General features: G+C 40.8%; 1 protein-coding gene across 11 annotated transcripts in view; it reads right to left on the reverse strand.

Annotated features, from left to right (window-relative positions):
• TP53BP1 (tumor protein p53 binding protein 1) overlaps nt 1–21,314 on the reverse strand; it is a 98,641-nt gene that overhangs the window by 1,554 nt on the left and 75,773 nt on the right. For 10 of the 11 annotated variants that reach the window (XM_076004293.1, XM_012766600.3, XM_076004291.1 and 7 more), the window contains 10 exons: nt 20,570–21,053; nt 16,463–16,615; nt 11,657–11,928; nt 10,826–10,975; nt 10,103–10,533; nt 7,331–7,522; nt 6,703–6,918; nt 4,399–4,614; nt 983–1,077; nt 252–451 (listed from right to left, as the gene is read on the reverse strand). In XM_076004293.1, the coding sequence (XP_075860408.1) occupies nt 252–451; nt 983–1,077; nt 4,399–4,614; nt 6,703–6,918; nt 7,331–7,522; nt 10,103–10,533; nt 10,826–10,975; nt 11,657–11,928; nt 16,463–16,615; nt 20,570–21,053 (2,409 nt within the window). The remainder of the gene's footprint in view (nt 1–251; nt 452–982; nt 1,078–4,398; nt 4,615–6,702; nt 6,919–7,330; nt 7,523–10,102; nt 10,534–10,825; nt 10,976–11,656; nt 11,929–16,462; nt 16,616–20,569; nt 21,054–21,314) is intronic. The other variant, XM_076004296.1, reaches the window with a different exon arrangement.

The raw sequence follows: 21,314 nt of genomic DNA on the forward strand, positions 1-21,314 counted from the left end.
TACAGGTTAAGCATATTGATCCTACATACAAATCCTCACACATTTTCAAAAAAGTTCCTAGGCAACAGAGCCTGTGGAAATAAATTATATGAACTACTGAAATAATTTCAAACCCAAATTCTTATAATTTATCCTACAGACATTCCAGTTTCTAGAAATATTTATTTACTCTCTCACCTGGATTTTCCTTCCTTCAAAAGCTTGCTATCTTTCCTGTCTATATAGTTCTAGATGGCTTCTCAAATACTCACCAGTCCAGAATTCTTTGTTCCTCAAGGCTGTACCCAGCTGGCAACAGATAATTACGGTAGTTCTGGAGCTGGTTGGCATGGCAACTATCATGAACCCAGACATGAGAAACACAAGGAATCCCACTGGCAAGGCACAGGAAATACTTCCGGGTTCGACAATGCTGATCCGCAATTAGGAGACATTGGTAGGCCGTGTTACACTAGAAGAAAAGTAACAGAGCCAAATGGGTAACTTGTGGCAAGCTCCTGAATAACAACCCTAATGAGCCATGAAGAACAAATCTGAAGATTTCCAAATACTATCCCAAATGTGATTTAGTATGTCCATCTGCCAAAGGCCATTTTTCTCATTAAAAGGCCCAACTCCATCGATGTTCTCCCTGCCTCACCTGCAACTTTCTGAGAGTGTAAATCCTTAAAGGACAACTAAACATAGGTATGTACAGCCTTTTAGGCCTAGAATCAAAAAACTAATAGGGATTTCTACTAAACATAAATTTCAATCTGCTTTTGTCTCAACAACAAAACCACAGCCAATAACTAACTTAAGGTTCTAACCTGTCTTCATTGTACACAATAAAAATTCTATTTTATGTAACAACATTTTGGCAGTTTCCCAGTTCCTGAAATCTTTGGCCACTTTATCCAATCCCCCCAAACCCTTTCGGGCCTCTTATACAGCCTGTGGGCTTATATCATTGCCACTCTGAGAAACTACACAAACTCCTCACCTGGGCTTCATTGAAATCTTCGAGGATATAGCCAGCTCCTGCTCGAAGCTGGGATTCTGTGTACTGCTTGTTGAAAGGAGGAATTTCTAAAAATTCTATATAAAAAAAGCATAACCAAGATCATCAATAATTACTGAGTGGTTTTCTTATTTGCTACTTTATGCCTGCTTCTTACCGCCCCTTTTTCTGCTCCCCAGCTATCTCCACAGCAGTGTGTCCCCAAAGACAGGTCAAGGGCTTCCCCATGGCTCAGAAAGAGATCTGTCTTGAGGCCTACAAAATGCTGCCAAAAGAAGGGACAAGAGTAGGAGGGACTGGGAAGATGAGGAATGGAGGTAGGTCCCAGACCTAAAAACATCAAAGTTCCTTTACTAAGACTGTGTCATGGGACTGTTCTTTGGCATGGACACGCAACTATTTCCCACAGTGACATATTCCAATTTGAATAACCCTTACCATCAGGAAGTTCTTATGTCTGTCCTAAATCTTTCCTGCTGCAAACTAAACCCATTTCCTCTAGTTCTGCCTTCTGTGGAGACGAAGAATAGCTGATGAGCACTTTTTATAATGAAGTCTTCAAATTCCTACTTCATTAGCCTTTTTACCCCCTTGTATACTAAAATTTTGATAAACCAGAATGCTCAAAGAAAGTATAGTTTTTAAAATTTTACTGATTAAGTGAAGATTAGGAAATCCTGTTTCAACCTTTTTATTGAAAACTATCTACCTTTGATGATCTTGAAGTACCTCAGGACACTGAACATCAATGACTGCTCTATAGTCTTGAGGGTGAAGTAGAAGATATGAGAGATGAGGCTGAAGCTGTAATGACCCTAGGCAATTAGAAATTGCTTCTTTTGACCAAATATCTAATTTGAGCTTGTTTTCTTGTCATCTGCTCCTCTCATATATAAATAACACATTAAAAAAAGAAAAGAAAAGACATTAGAGATTTTAGTTAATTAGGAGTTCTGGGAAATTAAGTTCTAAGTAACTAAAATTTATATCACAAATAAAAAAACTCAACCCAATGCATAAGGTTCAACGCGAGGACCACTTCCCTTCCCCATCATACCCAGTGGTAAGACTTGTGGAACAGACCCCTTGCAGAGATAGCTTCCTTTTGGTGCCCTCCCTGCCTGTTGGAGCAGCTCAGGTGGTATGCTGATGCCCCATGCCAGCACTCTACCTCTTGATTTGGTTCTGATTAGCCAGCCTATTCACTTTTATTGTTCTTTTCCTGATTCAACGTTCTCTTCTCAAAATGAAAACCTAAACTAGAAACTCAAAATGGTTCTAAGAAACTCAGAATATAGTAGGGCTATTTCTCAGCTTGGTCCCAGCATCCTTCTGCTATCTCAACAGGTCACATCACAATCTTCAGCACCAAGACTCTACTGCTGAGTCTCTGCTGTCACCCTTCATAGTCCTTTATTTTATGTCTGCTTAATCCAGGACTGACCTGTTTATTAGATTTTAATCCCCAATTATATTTCTTTGCATTTGTGTAATCGAGTATTACCCTGTCTAGGCAGTCCATTTCTCTAATTTTCCTCAATGAGTTTGGATTCAGTTTTCTTTAACTTTTGAGGTGTGAGTGCCCTGCCCAACCAGAGGTGAAAATGAACAGGTTGTTAATTTTACCATCTAAATCAAGTATGAAGGTATGTACTAACTAAACCCTATGTCAATCCTTGTGTCTGAGGGGTCCCTGATTGTGTGCTACCTAAAAAGACTGAGTTCCATATTCTCAACTCATTAATAAATGTCTCATAACATGGATTTAAATATTTTACTGACTTATAAGCTAGCATCTAAGAATTCCCATTTATCTATAACACCTATTCCATAGCTTCTTGAAAACTAATTCTGCAAAGAACTGTTTTAGTACAGATGTCTTCAGCCTTCTTGAAACTGAGAAACTTCTTTCATATTCCAAAAATACAAAGGATTCTAATGCTGTTGGGGCAGGAGTCCAGGGATGAAGGAGCCAACATAGAACAGACACATTCACCATAACCATACTTTCTATTGGAAACCTAGAGATCCTTTTAAAAACACTGTCCAAATGCCTCCTCATTTAATTTGTATGAGTCTATTAGCTCCCACACAGGCACAAAGATCTTTAAGGAATTGGACAGCCTGTATCTCACAGTAGTCAGCTTTCTTGATTATGGCGTACCAAGCAACAAAGAGAATATCCGTAGAGTTCTGGTTTAGGGAGAGGCTAGGAATTTGTCGGAATAAAAACTAAGAACATTATTTTAATGCCATGTTGTATCTTTATGCAAAATCAATCCTGAAGGGACTCCCAATTATTTATGAGAAAAGTAAAACTAAATTCCTGTCTAGGAAACTCCTCACATAACCTTATTTATCTCCCATTGTACCTATATGAATTGTTTGACAAACTATGGAAAGCCTACCACACCACACCTGTTCCCACAGCCCGACTCCCAGTGCCAGAGCCTCTCAACTCATAACTTTATGTACCTTCCGACTAGTATGAACCTTAAAAGAAACTCCCTAGTCATCCTACCCATGTCCTTGCACATACCTCCATATAGCTGCAGCTGGTGAGATGCAGAGAAAGTCATCCACACACTTGAAATGCCAATCATCTTATGACAACCACATTCCCTAATTCAACTCCTTCATGGAAGACTCAATGTTAGGACTCTAACTTGTAAAACATTCCAACTGGATCTTTTAGCCTTGATAGACACATTTGGTTACTGTTGTTAGTCACTTATAGTGTATACCTTTGTATTTGCTCACTCTCCTAGATCATATACTTCTCAGACCTCTTTCTCCTTACTGCAGCCTTTACTCAAACACTGAGTAACAGACAACACAAAAATGCAACCTATAGATTTAGTTTGACAGGTACATGAGTTGAAAAGGCCAAGAAGCTGTCTCTCAAATTGCCCTGAGGCACTGGGCACCCCACATTCCCATCTGACACTCAAATGAACCTGCATGTGGGTATGCTTGAGCAGTTGTCCCTAGAACACAAATGGGGAAGATGGCAGGGCATTCAGAAAGGTAATTGACTTGGATAGTTGTAGTAGAGTCAAAGGAACACTGGGGCTCTAGTCCCCAGTTTGCCATTATTGTGGACAAAAAGCAATTATTAACCTCTCCAAGCTTGTTTCCTCATCTATAAAATGGATAAGATCTGTATCCTATCTCCCTCATAGTATTGTTCTGAGGAACCACTCACTGAGAGGAATTTTGTGAAAACAGTCTATAGACCAAAAAGTAGGGTACAGATTAATTTTCACTTCCCCAACCAAGATCCCAGTTGCCACTTGTCCTGCCTCCTCTACATATGGCAGGGAGACCACCAGCTCATAAGTGACTGGAAAGGAAGGAAGTGCACATGTCAGAGCCCCAAGGTTTTCCTAAGACCTTACCCTCCTCTTCTTCACTGCTTCCTGTAGGACCATCTGGTAGTTTGGAGCGGCTGGCTAACTTGTCACTGCTTGTGGCCATGGTGAGGAGAAAGGCATAGCCCAGAAACAGCGTCTTGTTGAGAGGCAAAGGCCCTCTCTGCTCTTCCAGGGCAGAGGGTTCACCTGTGTTGTCTCCACTCTCACAGGGGCTCACAAACTCTCCTGCCCCCACTGCACCTGGGAAGGATAGAGGTACAATGACTAGAGGGGGACAGACGACTGTCTAAGCAAAAGCCCCAGCACCAACAGGCTCTAGCACCAAGCATGACCTGATGGGTAGGCAATGTTCTGATAACTTTTCTGAGCTATGAACCAAAGACCATTCCTACAGCCAACATTCTAAATGGCCAACAACCTCGGCCCAACCAAATTTACAATGAGGAGAAATGTACATGTTTAAATTTTATACAGTCATGATAATGTATACAGTGCTTTTCATAATGAAAATCAACTTAAGTATTTTTTTTTATACAGCCACATGAAATACTTCTGAGGTTATCTTTTTTTAAATTTTTTTTTGAGACAGAGTCTCGCTTTGTTGCCCAGGCTAGAGTGAGTGCCGAGGCGTCAGCCTAGCTCACAGCAACCTCAAACTCCCGGACTCAAGCAATCCTCCTGCCTCAGCCTCCTGAGTAGCTGGGACTACAGGCATGCGCCACCATGACCGGCTAATTTTTTCTATATATTTTTAGTTGACCGAATTAATTTATTTCTTTTTATAGTAGAGATGGGGTCTCGCTCTTGCTTGCTCAGGCTAGTTTTGAACTCCTGACCTCAAGCAATCCGCCCACCTCGGCCTCCAAGATGAGGTTATCTTAAGAGGTAGTTCTAATAAACAAAGAGTAGGTAGGAGTGAAAAATGTTTGGAATTCTTCAGCCCACTTTTTTGCCCAGTGCTCTGATTTTCCCCCAGGGTATGTGATATTTTGAAGCAGCCTTTAAACAAACAAAAAAACACCTTGTTATTACCAAGAAATTTCACCAGCAGATCCTCCCACCCCATCTCTGACCTTCACCAGAATGGTGCAGACAATACTTGATAATAAAGTGTTTTTACACGTAGATGGAGCCACATCACAATAGCCTGCTGTAACTGTCCCAGTTTCCAACACCTAGGTAGGTAAGTGAACCAGCCAGCCCAGGACTCCCAGAACACCCATGCTAAGAGTGCCCCAATAAGTCCTCGAGAAGAAAATGAATACCTGACCTGGAGACGCTGAATCGTAGGTTCATTAGGAGGCTAAGATGACAGACAGGTCATGCATGCCTCCCTAAAATAAAACCAGCAGCAAGAGAACAGTCTCAGAGGCAAAATGATGTAATACGTACAAGGCTGGACCAGAAGTCGGATTTTGAGTCTGAATCCCAGTTTATTTTGTCACCTTGGGAAAGTTAGCCACCTTTTCTGTGCCTCAGATTCTTCAACTAGAAAATGAATTTTGGAACCTATATTTCATAGGGATTATATGTGAAATAATGTTTGTGAAGTATTTAGCTCCATGCCTCACACAGTAAACATTCAATGAAGATTAGTTGTTGTTTTTAAATACCCTGAAACACAGCAGCAGTACTGAGTAGATAAGGATATGACACAAATCAAATAAAAAGGAAAGAAAAGGAGCTCTGGTGCCAGAACAATGTATCCAATGGAATTCCATTAGTTCCATAGCCTGAGAAAGTTCCATCAAGGCAGAGACTGACTTTACCTCTCTATCTCCAGAACCGATGGCAACTGAGTCTGGGTCATAGTAGAGAGTCAATGAACAAAACGGACTGAACTCTTAATACTAAACATAAATAAAGGACTGGAAAGGGGTTGTCTGGGAGATTGTGAGAAAATGGTAGATGCACACTGAGATACAACCTTTCAGTAGGAAATCTGAGAAAGCCAGAGGGCCCCAAGTACAAGGTAGAGGGGAACAGTTTCCAGGAAGCAGAATATGGTGCAGGCAAAGGAAGAGATCTAAGAGAAACTTGACCTATTTAATATGCTTAAAATTCAATACTTATTTCCCTCCTAGATCTTACACAGGAGTCAAGAAATGTTTGTGATCAAGTCCTAGCTCTCCTATCTATCCCCACTAGACTCTGCTGAGAGGACTGGGAAGAAGGGATGCAGTAGGCTGTCTTTGAGTATCACCTATGGGCTTGAGTGGGACCCCAACTTGGTAGCCAGGACAGAGGGGCCATTGCTGCCATCTCTCTAGCAGGTCACCCTGCATTCTGCTGTGGTCTGAGGGAGATGAGGCAGAAGGGAGCACTCACCAGGTTTCACAGCCGCAGACTTGCGGCCTCGCTTGGCAGGGGACCTTTCCTCCTCCGAAGTGATAAGTTTTCTTTTGCCTGAAAGAACTCCCATGGAGGCACGAGGACTTTCTGTGATTTTACGGGTAGGGGTTGTGCTGCTGCTACTGGAGGCAGTGGGGGTGGCCGGGGAGCTGATGTTACTGCGCCGTTTCCGCTTCCCTTCCACCAAATTGTCTATAGTAGGATAAATCAAAAATTGGTCAAATCCGATGGTCTGAGGCTCTGAACTCTAAGAAGCTGAGCAGAGCCTGATTTAGATACCACAGTGCCCTTTCCCCTACTTCCAATGAGGACAAGTAGCTTCTTTAAAGGCCATATTTTCTCTTCTAGTCTTTGCCATGACTATAATGTATTTAGTCCCATATAGAACTGCAGAAGCCAGAAAACCCCTAAGGACTTTTTGTTTGGTACTATAAAGGAAACAGATAAGGCCGTAGCTCTAAAAAATGACAGCTCATAACCATCTGATACGCCACATATATAAATAATAAGAGTTAGGGAAACATTACTGATTGCTCCAGAAACCACTCCTCCCACTGCAGGCAAAACAGGAACCCAAAAGCAGTTCAAGAAGCAAAGGTCTTACCTAAGCTGATATCTGCTGCCTTTGTGAGGGGCGTTACTGCCTCATATGGGCCAAGCCCATACTGCTCTCTCAGTCTGTTTCCTTGCTCCAAGGATAGGATGACAGCCATTCGCTTATACCACTTCCTTTGACCTTCTTTTTCAATGCTATAGTATAGTTCTCCAGACTCCTTCCTATGCCCTTTCACCACTCCTGAGGGAGAAAAACATAAAAGCAGCTTACCTTTGTTTTAGGCTGCTTAACACCTTCTCACAAGGGCTCTGGAAAGCAGGCTTCACTAGGAGAATTTAGAGATCCAATAGTAGACTGAAGTTAGAACTTAAAATTCTAGCTAACAACACTTAGGATAGATGTAGCTACTACACTGGGAAGGTTTCTTGACACGAGGAGGCCTTCAGTTATGAAATAAAGCTTCCCAAAGACAGCCTTTATGTATTGGTGGTTCAGATGGTTCCTTTGAAGTGAAATGGCAGGTAATTTCTTAACAATTCCATTATAACCTACTAAACCTTTCCTTCTTGGTTCCTTTGGAAGCTGAGTGAAAAGTTTTGAGTAAGCTATAGGTGAAAAATAATATTCTAAGAGAGAGCATGCTATGTGTGTTTGTGTCTGTGTATGTAGCAAAATTAAAAAGAGAGATATTGCCAAGTGCAATGGTTCACCCCTGTAATCCCAACACTTTGAGGGGAGTTGAAGTGGGAGGACTGCTTGAGGCCAGGAGTTCCAGACCAGCCTGGGCAGCACAGCAAGTACTCATCTCTACAAAAAATTTAAAAATAGCCAGGCATGGTGGTGTGTGCCTGTAGTCCTAGCTACACACACTATACGGATATAAACACATAGCCCCACATATATAATATAAAAATAAGGCATTACTATGAATACTCATTCATTCCTGTAAACAGAAGGATCCATTTCTCGTTCTCTCCCATTAGCCTGTGCTTCAGAGAAGAGCTAAAAGAAACCCAGAGCCTATCCCACCCAAGCAAAAGAATATAGAGGCAAAAGCAAGCCTTGGTTCTATCCTTATCTATGCCATAGAATAACTCTTTGCCCTTGCTTGTTCATCTCCTAGCTTAAATCTCTATTACCAAACTAAATCACAAAGACAACCTCAAAAGCACAAAGACCCAAGGCCAACAATGCACTTAACAATAACAAAGAGCTACTAGAACTAGAAGCAGTCTAGCATTGACATTAGTACATAGCCTCAATAAATTGGATACAGAATCCCTACCCCTTGATGCCATGATTCACTCTAGATACAGAATTGACTATCTTTGTCTTAAAAGGGCCAAATGTGGACCTCCAAGAGTGGCTTTACACCTGAAAGAATGAATGCATTTGACACACACAAACTATGAGTCACAAGTCATAAAAGACCCAATCCATGTGCTACTCCTAACCAATGCCATATATAGCTAATGATGTTATCCAGAACTAGAAGGTAAAGTGGCCCATTTAACACTGAAACAAAGGGGCAAACAGCAACTACTCAGAGAATTCCAAATACAAGACAGCCTGGAGAGACTTTAATAGAAAGGCACTTTGCCAACTGTATCCCAATCCATGTTCAAAAACATCCCCAGAAAGGATGTTTTTAAATGACAAATCACACAAATAGGTATCTTCAAATTAGTTCATTGAGAGGAAACAAGATATTCAAAGAACTAGCACATGAAACAGTAATGACAAACACAAATCTCTCACCATCACCAGTACCGGCTACATCAAAAATAAAAAAGGTACCATTCTTCAAATCAGAAAATAAGTGGTGGATATGCAGGCATACAAACACAGCACTAACAATTTCTTCCTAAGTAAAAATATCTCAATATATCTGCCATACTCACCTACTGGGTTCCAAGAAAGGAGGTAGTTACATTTAAAAGCCAATGGTGAAAGAAGAGTATGGAAATGAAAAACCACTAACTTGAAAGTGGAGAAAGCTGGAAAATATAACCTTAACCAGTGATGAAGATTAACATCACCAGTGATGTCATGTGGACATTACCATACCTCCACCCACCCTTATATGATGAGAAAGGCAATTCACCTCTGTGGCATCCTTTTAAAAAAATTCTTAACTCCAGTCTAACATTAGACAAACTCAAATTGAAGGACAGTCTACAAAATACCTGACCAGTACTCTTCAAAATTGTCAGGTCATGAAAAACAAAAGACTGAGGAATTGCCACAAATCAGAGAAGACCAAAGGACACATGATGAGTAAATGCAATGTGGTTTCCTGGATTGGATCCTGGAACAGAAAAAGGACATTATGGAAAAGCTGGTGAAATCAAAATAAAGACTGGAGTTTTGTTAATAGCAATGAACCAAGGTTATTTTTTTTAGTTTTGACAAATGTACCATGCTAATATAAAATGTCAACAATAGGGAGGGTGGTGAAGGGAATATGGGAACTCCATGTACAAGCAACACTCTGTACTTGGCAAATTTTCTGAATCTAAAATTATTCCAAAATAAGTTTATTCAAAAACGAACAAATAAAAAGCCAGTGGCGGGGGGAGGGGGGGTCATGGGCAATATACATAACCTTAACATTTGTACCCTCATAATATGCTGAAATAAAAAAAAGAGAGAGAGAAAAAGCCAGTGGCAAGAGAAACCAGTATTGCAGGAATGGAATTTCTGACTTTAGAAGCCTCAGAAAAGTAACTGGGCTTAAGTGAATGTCTTGGTAATTATTGACATAATAAGAGTATTGCCCCAGGACACAGAAATCTCTATAGACTCTGCTTCTTTTATTACCTGCACTGAAATACTCATCCTCCGAGAGGGCCGTCACTTCAGTATCCAGCGGGATGGGGTCACACAAAAGAATGTCTTTGCCCAACACATCACACTCGTACCCATCATCAAAGAGCAATTTATACTTCCCAGCTCCAACATCTCGTGTGATTTTCCCAGAGTAAAAATAGCCATTCGATGACCACTTGGCTACAACCCGGAGCCCTACAAAGCTGTTCCCTGGAGAGGAGGCATCTAGGCCATCAGAGGGGCCAGCAGAAGCCTGGAAAGGAATTTCTGGAGAGTCACTACGACGTAAAGCACCAGCACCCACGTCTGCTCGTTTGGTGGAGTCTGGCATTCGGGGCACGATACGGGTGAAGGATTTATCATCTGGTGACACACTAGGTGAAATGTCCTCTATGCCCAAGGGGCCAGGCACTGCTGTTTCTCTAAAGAGAGATAAGAGATAGGAGAAGGCAGTGAGAATAAGAAGGTAGAAGTACATATCTACCAACTTCCCCACTCCTTTGTCCATGGGTCTCTTTAGCCCTTTTATAACCCCATCACAGGCACGAGCCCGGTCTCTCAGTGGCCTCACTCTGATCCCTGCCCACTCCCCAGTCAGTGTGGGCCCCTCTTCTCCCTCCTGACACCCCACATACTCTCTACTCCCCTCTCTTCTCTCTAGTCCCTTTTTTTTCCTGAACAACAGTCTAAGTATATCTCACACTACCCGGGTACCTGGTTCCAGTGGTCCGAGAAGGCGGGCGGCCCCTTCGCCCGCGCCCACGAGGTGTGACTGGAGCCTTCCCTCCCTGTCTGATGCCAAGGCCTGCATCACCATCCTCCTCACACACTGGCGCCCCTGTCTGACTGACCCCTTTTCTAGGACTAGAGAATGAAGATAGGTTAGTCTGATAGCACCTGCTACTGAATCCTTTCTTCACAATCTCCCCTTGGCCCTCAGACTACAAGCCAGACCTGCATGTGCTGGGCTTCCAGGGCAGTAGGAAGCTGGTTCACACACCCACCACCACCACCAAATTCTCAACCAGGGAGTGGGGAGTGTGGGATAATATATAAAGGACATCCTCCTCTGTGTAAGTCTATTCCCTCCTGACAAAGCTTCCTACTGCTGCCCTCAAAAACAGCACACCCATTTCTGCCCTGCCTTCTCTACTTCAGGCTCTGGACATCTGCAAAGGATAACAAAAAGCTAGGGGATACATCAAATTGGGTGTACCACCCCAAACTTCCTGTATTCCCAACTAAAAACATGTGTAGGATGCAGAATATAGGGGTGGTAGGAGCACATGCCCAGCATTCCCAAAGTCCCCTCACCTATTTTTCTACATTTTCTCAGGGGCTTGTCAACAAAGTCTACCTCCCACAGGCCTCTACCCTACTTCCCATGTGAACCTAATACAGAAGAGGAACAAATGGGGATGAAGAGGAGTTGATTTATCCTAGATCAAGGATGGGGAATTTCCCATTACTCCCCTTTTCCTGTGATATTAAATGTCAGCAACCCTGCCCCTGCTGTGGCTCTCTCTCTGGAGACCCTGTCTGCACCTCAGTTTTCCTGGGCCTCCTCGGGAGCTGGGTAAGGCAAAATCTGCGGGTTCTGTCCCGCTGGTTTTCCCTTTGAGTGGTCCGGCTCCTCTCCCTGAGCTGCCACTGCTGTGCATGGCTGACAGACTGGTCCCACTTGACGTGCGGTGTAAGCTTGATGCCTTGGAGGAGAAGGAGCTGATATCCCCCAGGTCACCTGAGGAGCCCCCAGTCTGCGAAGGAGAAACTTCAGTTTCACACTCCTGACACTCTACAATTGGCTCTTCAGTCTCCTGCAAGGAAGAAATGGAGACAAAAGCTAAAAGAAGCCGCAATAATACCATGCTAATGTGAACCTTGGAAAATCCCAGAGACAGCAAGACATTTCAATTCAGAAAGGTAGTAATCAGGGGGAAACGTTTTGGAAAAATAGAAATGTTCTATTTGTTTTGAGAAATAGTTAAATAAAATTGTCAAAAGCCACTAGACTGAACATTTAAGATCTGTTCATTCTATTGGGAATATAGTATATCTTGATAAAAAATAAAGATGGTACTAAACCAAAAAGAAAGAGACCACTATACTGAGGTAAGCTAAATTATCTTTTTATTGGACAACAGTCTAAGTATATCTCACACTACCCGGGTTTTGTCTGAAAGAAGATAGGTAAGGAGGTAGGTAGGTGAAAGGAGAAAATAAGTGGTCAAGCGCCCTTCTAAGTACTTCATTAACAATGGACAGCATGACATGTTTAAGGACATTAGTTATTTTAGATACCTTTTCGTAAGTGATTGAGGAAATAGTAAAATATAGGCAAAAATAGGCTAAAAGTGATATTACCATTTGGAAAAATGAAGACAAGAACAAAAAGGTTATCATCAAAGTATATATGAGTTTCCAGTATCTACTGACCACAGGAAGGTCAAACTGGCTTTATCTCACATGCCCACTCTGATGGATTGGTAGTGGTTGCCTAGAGTTCAGTTTTAAAAAGACTTCTGAGGCTAAATCCCAGGTTTAGAAGGGAAAAGTTCTAGGACTAGTCAGCAAAGTTCTCTATGTGCACAGTTTAGAAAATTATAGCATGGGTGCTACACATTTGCTTTCCTAGTCTAGAATGTTCATGCAATATTATACAAATTGTCAGAGAGGATATGGAAAAGTATAGATAGATTCTTCTCTTAAAGAGTTTGCAATCTCTCTGGGGAGACAGTATGCAATGCACACACATACATATACATTTAGATAATACTATAAAATGATTAAATAATTATTTTGTACCTCTCCCCTTCTTGAAAATCTGTCTTCCTTTAAAATCCATAAAATCACTTTATCTTCCTTTCACTCTCCCTCTTTGGCTACTCATATTTATGTTTCTTTTCGAGTTCTTTTACTGCCTGTACCTTTAAAATTGGTATTTCCCAGGACTCTGTTCTCATTTCTTTTCTCACTCTTACATGCTCTCCCTGGCTAGTCTCACCACACTCATTCCTGCCTCTCTATCACCAATATAATGGTGACTCAGCTCCAAACTTACAGATGCCAATTCCTGCTAAACTCTTTCCCTTGGATGTACCACAGACACCTGAACTCAACACATCCAAAACTCAATCCATGATCCTCTTTCCCTTTGTCTGCCTTCAATGAATGAATCCTGGATATCTCTAATGCATTTCACATCCCCTACAGCTCTAACAGAGACTAGTTTCTTTCAACCAAACCCCCATTCAAGAGTTTTGAGATAACAGACCTCCTTGTTCCTTGTTGGCCATTTACAGACCATTTCTATCTCCCCACATCTGGCTCCTACCAAACCAACATTTTCCTTTCCCCTTCCCTTGTTGTTATCCACCAACATCCTCCTAGTCACTCTCTCTGAGGCATGAAGACCTTAGCTCTTGGTTCACAGCCACCTTAACCTCCCCATCCCTGTTTCTGTCATCATTCTCAGTGACTTATCTTAACTTACTATGCCTCTGTTTCCACATCTGCAAAATAGGAATAACTAGATCTACCTCATACCATAGTTGTGAGGATTAAATAAATTAATTTATTAAAGTCCTTAGAATAATGCCTGGCACATAGTAACCACTCAATAAATGTTAGTCACTATTACTATTTTATATTATTATGGTAGCATTTCCCAAACTATGTTCCATAGGGTATAATAGGTATTACTTTTAAAAATGTTCAATGGTCAAATAAGTTTGGGAAGTGCTACGTTAAACAGAATAAAATAGGTATCTTTACTAAAGGACTTCTCAGAATCTTTAATATGGTAATACGTGAATTTCCATGGTGGGGGGCATGAGGGTTAACAGTATATTGCTATGGTTTGTCCCCTCCAATCATGTTGAAACTTAATCTCCAATGTAACAGTAGTAAGAGGCAGGACGTTTTACAGGTGGGTTGAGTCACATGAATGGATTAATCCATTGGTGGATTAATAAATTGATGGAATAATGGGTTATCACAGGAGTACAGTTGTCATCACCAGAGTGCATCTGTTATAAAAGCCAGTTTGGTTCTCTCACAAGCCCCCTTGCCATGTGATATCCTGTACTGCCTTGGGACTCTGTAGAGAGTCCCACAAGCAAGAAGGCCTTCACTAGATGCAGCCCCTTAACTTTGGGCTTCTAAGCTTCCAGAACTGTTTAAGAAATAAATTTCTTAGGCCAGGTACAGTGGCTCACACCTGTAATCCTAGCACTCTGGGAGGCCAAGGCAGGAGGATCATTTGAGCCCAGGAGTTTAAGGTTGCTATGAGTTAGCCTGAGGCCACGGCACTCTAGTCCAGACAAAGCCAGACTCTTGTCTCAATAAATAAATAAAATTTTTAAAAAGAGAAATTTCATTTCTTTACAAATTACCCAGTCTCAGGTATTCAGTTATAGCAACAGAAAATGGACTATGATACAGCATTTGGTGTTTCTCAAACTTACTTATAACCACAGAACTCCCCCCAACCTAAGACTATCTAACAGGCTTGCTGTTTCTAGAAATATACTTTAGAAAGCACCATAAAATGAAGTAATATGTTTAATACTCTTTTTTTTTCTGTTTTGAGACAAAGTCTCACTCTTTTGCCCGGGCTAGAGTGCCGTGGCGTCAGCCTAGCTCACAGCAACCTCAAAAACTCCTAGGCTCAAGCAATCTTTCTGCCTCAGCCTCCTGAGTAGCTGGGACTACAGGCATGCGCCACCATGCCCAGCTAATTTTTTCTATATATTTTTAGTTGGCCAATTAATTTCTTTTTATTTTTAGTAGAGACAGGGTCTCGCTCTTGCTCAGGCTGGCCTCAAACTCCTGACCTTGAGCTATCCTCTTGCCTCAGCCTCCCAGAGTGCTAGGATTATATAGGCATGAGTCACCACACTCAGCCTATATATAATACTTAATATAGTGTATCTTGCACAAAGTTCAATGTGGACCACAACAGTTATAAAATTTTTTCATAAAGACAAATTGGTTTTCATAATTTTCCCAAAATAATAACATGAAAAAAATTCCACAAAAATGTTTTTAAAACATCAAAAAATTAAGATGAACCAGTATCTTAAAAGAAATATTTCTGGGATTTGGTATACAACAATTCAAGAAAGAAAAACAGTTTCTCAAACTAATGTCAAATGTTATCTGACATGAGGGCCACCGTGGCCCATTATTGGACAATAGCAGTAACGTGTTCCATTTAATATACCAGAGTTTAACTCTCCCTGAGACTTCCTACATGGTTAGCAGGCAGATTTAAAGGAAAGTGGGTGAAGGAAGAAAAAAAGGAGGAAGAAAATACCTGTGCCTCTTATGAATTAATAAAATGGTTTCCAGATCTTAATGTATGTACCAACAAAAGCCCCAGATTTTTTTTTTTTTTTTTTTTTGAGACAGAGTCTCACTTTTGTTGCCCAGGCCAGAGTGAGTGCCGTGGCGTCAGCCTAGCTCACAGCAACCTCAAACTCCTGGGCTCAAGCGATCCTCCTGCCTCAGCCTCCCAAGTAGCTGGGACTACAGGCATGTGCCACCATGCCCGGCTAATTTTTTGTATATATATTTTTAGTTGGTCAATTAATTTCTTTCTATTTTCAGTAGAGACGGGGTCTCGCTCAGGCTGGTTTCGAACTCCCAACCTCGAGCAATCCGCCCGCCTCGGCCTCCCAGAGTGCTAGGATTACAGGCGTGAGCCACCGCGCCCGGCCAGATTTTTAATACTGGAAAATCTGTCTAATCTCAGCCTGTATTCAATCTAAATGAAGTCAGCATATTATACTATCCAGTATAACAAACAATAAATAAATCTCAATACAATGCTGACATTGGAAATGAGTTTATAATGAATCCCACTAAAAAATAAAGGTGCATCTCTTACAAACAGGTCCATGACCACTCACATGGATGGAGACAAAGAAAGAACACAATGAGTAGACATGAAAATATGTGAGGAAACAATGAGAAAACATATGTAGCTAAACAGAGTTCTAAACTTCATTTGAGTTTCCAAAGATTTTTTTAAAATACATAAAATCTTTCTATTTATACATAAGAGAGATTTTACAGAGATTTATCAATCTGTTCTTTACAGAAAAAGAAAGCATGATGGGACTGGTTAAAAATAACTAACCAAATGTCAAACAGCAAGCCCATGGTTAGGGAAGACACAGAATGTAGTACTTCTAATTTCTAACCTAGTTCTTATATCTTTCCTACTAAAAAGATGAAAGAAAACAAAGTGTTAGTGGCTAGTTGCATGGGAAAGGGGGATGGGGTGGAAAGCCAAGATTATTTTTCTACAGAAAGAAACTTGCCATAGAGACCCAGAGTATATATTACCTCAGTTACTTTTCTTTCTACTTCTGTTCCATCCACATAATACACATCTGTGATGACACGGGTGACAAGTGTGCGTACTTCACGGATCGTTCTCATGTGACGATGTAAGACATGGCCATGTGGAGGCTGAGGCATATCAAACTCTTCTTCTCCCTATTACAGGAGATACAGAACACAAGCACAGGTCTCACTGCAAACTGTCAAAATCACAAATCAACTTCTTCATACATAATGAGCATTGTTTAGAGGTCCCATGAATCTAGTGTGATAGAATTTTCCAGCTATTTTGTTTTCTATTACAGATAACCAGGGATAGACCAGCTGTATAGTCAGAGGCTAAGAGGAATCTGTATAAGCATGACCTAAAATGACCTATTTCTGTCTAAATCAAAATCATAACATCCAGCACTTATACTTAAGGATATTTAGGTGAACCTCTGACACCTAAAAGTACATTATTTTAAAACTGTATTCCTTCTGAAATTGATGCTGACTTGTCAATTAGTAAATGAGTTTACACTCTGAACAACTCTTTAGGTAAAAAGAAGGCATTCTTTAGTCCTTTACACAAAACAAGAACAGTACATTCGTTAATATCAGTGCAGTCTGTTTACCTGCATCAGTAAGTGAAAACTAAAGTTTATTTATTCCTGGAACAAGGTACATTGATTTCTCCTAGAATTAATTGTAAAATATTTAATCTATTACAAAGAATAGATTTAGTTAGAACTAGTGTCCTGGGGCTGGGCGTGGTGGTTCACGCAGGTAATCCTAGCACTCTGGGAGGCCGAGGCAGGCGGATTGCTCGAAACCAGCCTGAGCAAGAGCAAGACACCGTCTCTATTATAAATAGAAAGAAATTAATTGGCCAACTAATATATATAGAAAAAATTAGCCGGGCATGGTGGCGCATGCCTGTAGTCCCTGCTACTTGGGAGGCTGAGGCAATAGGATTGCTTGAGCCCAGGAGTCTGAGGTTGCTGTAAGCTAGGCTGACGCCACAGCACTCACTCTAGTCTGGGCAACAAAGCGAGACTCTGTCTCAAAATTAAATAAATAAAATTTAAAAATTTTTTTTAAAAAAGAACTATTGTCCTGTAGCAGAAAACATTAGTAAATTAAGATTTTGTATCTAGTTCTACTATAAAGAATGTGGGCTTCAATAAAATCCTACATTTTTATGACAACTGTCACATAATATTATTTAGGAAGACCCAACCTCTTTCACTCAAAAAACATTAAGCAAATATTTTTTTTAACAAATTATGGGAGCCAGGTACTGTATTAGACAAATAATTGCTAGAAAATTCAGGACAGGTATAATTCATTCAATATTTCTGAAAAAATTCATATGCACTATCTCTGATTTACGGAAACAGAACAAATTAAGACTACCTTCAAATGAACAACTGCGTTAACTAAAACAGCACCTAGATTCATGATCTCTTGTTCATAGTTTTCTATTTATAAATAGCCCATGAGTACATGCTTTAGTAAGATCTGGACAATTTTTAAAAGATGACTACTTAGCAAATTAAACTTTTTTTTTTTTTTTTTTGCTGGAGTACACTGGCACTCTGCAACCTTGAACCGCCTGGGCTCATGAGATCCTCCTGCTTCAGCCTCCTGAGTAGCTGGGCACACGCTATCATGCCTGGCTAGTTTTTTAAAACTGTTTTTGTAGAGACAGAGTCTCTCTATGTTGCCCAGGCTGGTCTTGAACTGCTGGCCTCAAGCTATCCTCCTGCCTTGGGCTCTCAAAAGTGTTGGGATTACAGAAATAAGCCACTGCACCCAGATAGCAAATCAGATCTTAAAGCTCTATTTACTATCTCTAATCATTAGTTTCTTTGAGCCTTCCAGCCTATATTGCCTAGGACCTGCCTGTGGCTGATAACAAGTATTAGAATTTCAGTTCTGTATTTCTTTTTTTTTTTTTTTTTTGAGACAGAGCCTCGCTTTGTTGCCCAGGCTAGAGTGAGTGCCGTGGCGTCAGCCTAGCTCACAGCAACCTCAATCTCCTGGCTCAAGCAATCCTTCTGCCTCAGCCTCCCGAGTAGCTGGGACTACAGGCATGCGCCACCATGCCCAGCTAATTTTTTATATATATATATTAGTTGGCCAATTAATTTCTTTCTATTTTTATAGTAGAGACGGGGTCTCGCTCTTGTTCAGGCTGGTTTCGAACTCCTGACCTCGAGCAATCCACCCGCCTCGGCCTCCCAGAGAGCTAGGATTACAGGCGTGAGCCACCACGCCTGGCCTCAGTTCTGTATTTCTTAAGAAATATGTTTTCTCATAACACCTATTATCACATTTATTCACGTCCTCACCCTCCTAACCCCTATGCTATTGGCTCTGTAATTCTGAGGAGGAAATCCACAGTTTTGCCTCCAACCTATTTTCCCCATGGTAGGCTGATTTTACTTCCAATATTCAATATCAAAGTAACCAAGTCTTTAAAAAGAATTATATGTACCGATGTAATAATGATAATTCTGCATTTTTCCTGACAATGTGGTGGTAATTTACCTAAATTCACCTAAAACTTTCAATAATTTACCTGAATATTCTTCCATTCCACCCTGGGAACTGGAAAGGGTGAAATATTGGCTAAAATGAAAATATGTAAATTATGTGAATAAATATAAAGGAAATCAAAAGCATGAAATCTTATTCAGCCAGTTCCTTAAAATATTTCTATATACGCAACTCTGGTTAATGAATGAATGATTAGAGCAAAGGTCTGTCACACCTCAATCATCAGGGAGCCCATGCATCAGAACCACGTAAGCCTGGACTTCCTGCCAGTACACACAGTTTGATTATTCTCCACTACAGAGAGGGTCAATCCCTGCATCACACAGTCTAAAAGGTTTCAATGCTTTACATATTCCTGAAATGCAGCCAAGAAGCTTCCCTATATTCTTCTGATTACAAAAGCCATACAAATGATCACTTCAAGAGAGACACTTAAACATGTCTGACAGAATACAAAAGGAGAAAAGGGAAAGGAGGCAGATAAAAAGAAAGCTATGCTTACTCTCTTCAAATAGTCATCAGAAAAGAGGTCTCTGCAAAGATCAATAATCTGAGAATCTTATCAGTATTAAGGGAAGGAAACAAAAATAAAACCACACTTTCCCTTCATAGAAAACCTGGTTCCATGCCCACTTGACACATAAATGAAAGTTTAAGGAATATCAAAGTTGAATGATGTGCTTTACTACTAGCACTGACTTATGTCCTACAAATACTGCAGGAGATTTCATCATGCTAAGCAGAACAGCATGCAATTTAAAACTTATAAATTATTTCTAGAATTTCCCATTTAATATTTTTGGAATCAACTATGGTTGACTGCAGGTAATTGAAACCATGAAACGTAAAACCTCCGATGAGGGGGGACTACTGTAACAGTAACTTCCAAATTTTCTCGGCCATGGATCCCACTTGCCACCTGATAAAATTTTGTGAACTTCTCACTTACTTGCTAACACATACATTTCTACTATCACTTCTTAGCCTCACTTCCATCAGCCCCAATCCTTGTCCTTCCATTATCTCTACTATTAGCCTCTCTCCTGCAGTCCTTAGTTACCTGGGGACTTTTCCCCACTTTTTTTTTTTTATCCTTGTTATTGTTCTTTCTGTTTCCAATACTGAAATACACTATCCCTCATGCTTCTCCTCCTCCTTTACTTTCTACTCTTTGAGTTCCTGGGAAGCATGGCAAAACAGACTTAGGGGAGAGGTAATTAGCTTGGTAGCTAGAAAGGAAGATGAAAAATGATGGAGAAGGAAAAGACTAAATGTAGAAGAATACTGTAAGATCCAGACTGCATTCCTGGCTTTCTTTTCCAGTAAAGATCTACTTCACAGATTCTAGCACTATTCTATTTTCCCTAAAAGACTATCTACTGACTATAGCTACCCATAATTTTCACTACTTTATCTCTATCTTGTATAGTTTTTGTCTTTTAACCACTGTTCTGTACAAAACTGTTAAAAGTTAGAAGTAGAGGGCAGAAGTGCCACAACTTAAATTCTGAGAACTCAAGAGAGCCAAAAACAGGGCCTCTGATACACCCCAATATGTTCTCTCACCTGGCTATGAAGTGACTCTGTATCATCTCCAGGAGCACTGACTGGTTTCTCACCACTCCCCTTCTCAGTTTGAACTGTAGCATCTTGTTTTCCAGAATTCTGATCCACTGTACTGGTCCCCTGTTCACACACATTCTTTACAGTCTGGGTTCCTGCTGAAACGGTTTCTGGGACCCATAAGGAACGCTCCATGGTTTGGATTCCTATATTATTTTGGCTGGGCCTTTCAATCAAGGCCTTACTAGGTTTTTCCTGATTGGTATTCTGTCTTTCTTTATGGCCTTCTAGCACATCTGTCTCCATTGCTTCTCCTTGAGGACTGGATGGCTCCTGTGTAGCCATGTGCTGGGAGGCAGGAGAAGCAGGGTCCTTAACAGGACTAACGGGTTTCATAGGCTGTTGACTCTGCCTAATTCTTTGGTCACCATCCAATTTTTCTTTCTCCTCTTCTTCTTGAGTATTTGGAAAATGGAGCAAGTTCCCCCTGAAAATGAAACATAAAGAAACCATGTGAAGTAAGCAAGAGCGTGTATGTATACATGTGTGCAGGTGGATAGTGGCAAAGGGGAACCATATTTTGACAATTTGAAAAATATAGGGAAAGGAGAAACTTAGGTGGCCAACCATATCACCTTGTGAGGCCTCTCATCATAATTTCACTCCTGTGAAAAAATAATGATAGAAAAATTGCACCATGACAATAGTTATAAAATTTTATCCCATCACTAGCTATGAACTCTGAAAC

Source organism: Microcebus murinus, chromosome 6 (genome assembly GCF_040939455.1).
Source record: "Microcebus murinus isolate Inina chromosome 6, M.murinus_Inina_mat1.0, whole genome shotgun sequence".
Classification (NCBI taxonomy): Eukaryota; Metazoa; Chordata; class Mammalia; order Primates; family Cheirogaleidae; genus Microcebus; species Microcebus murinus.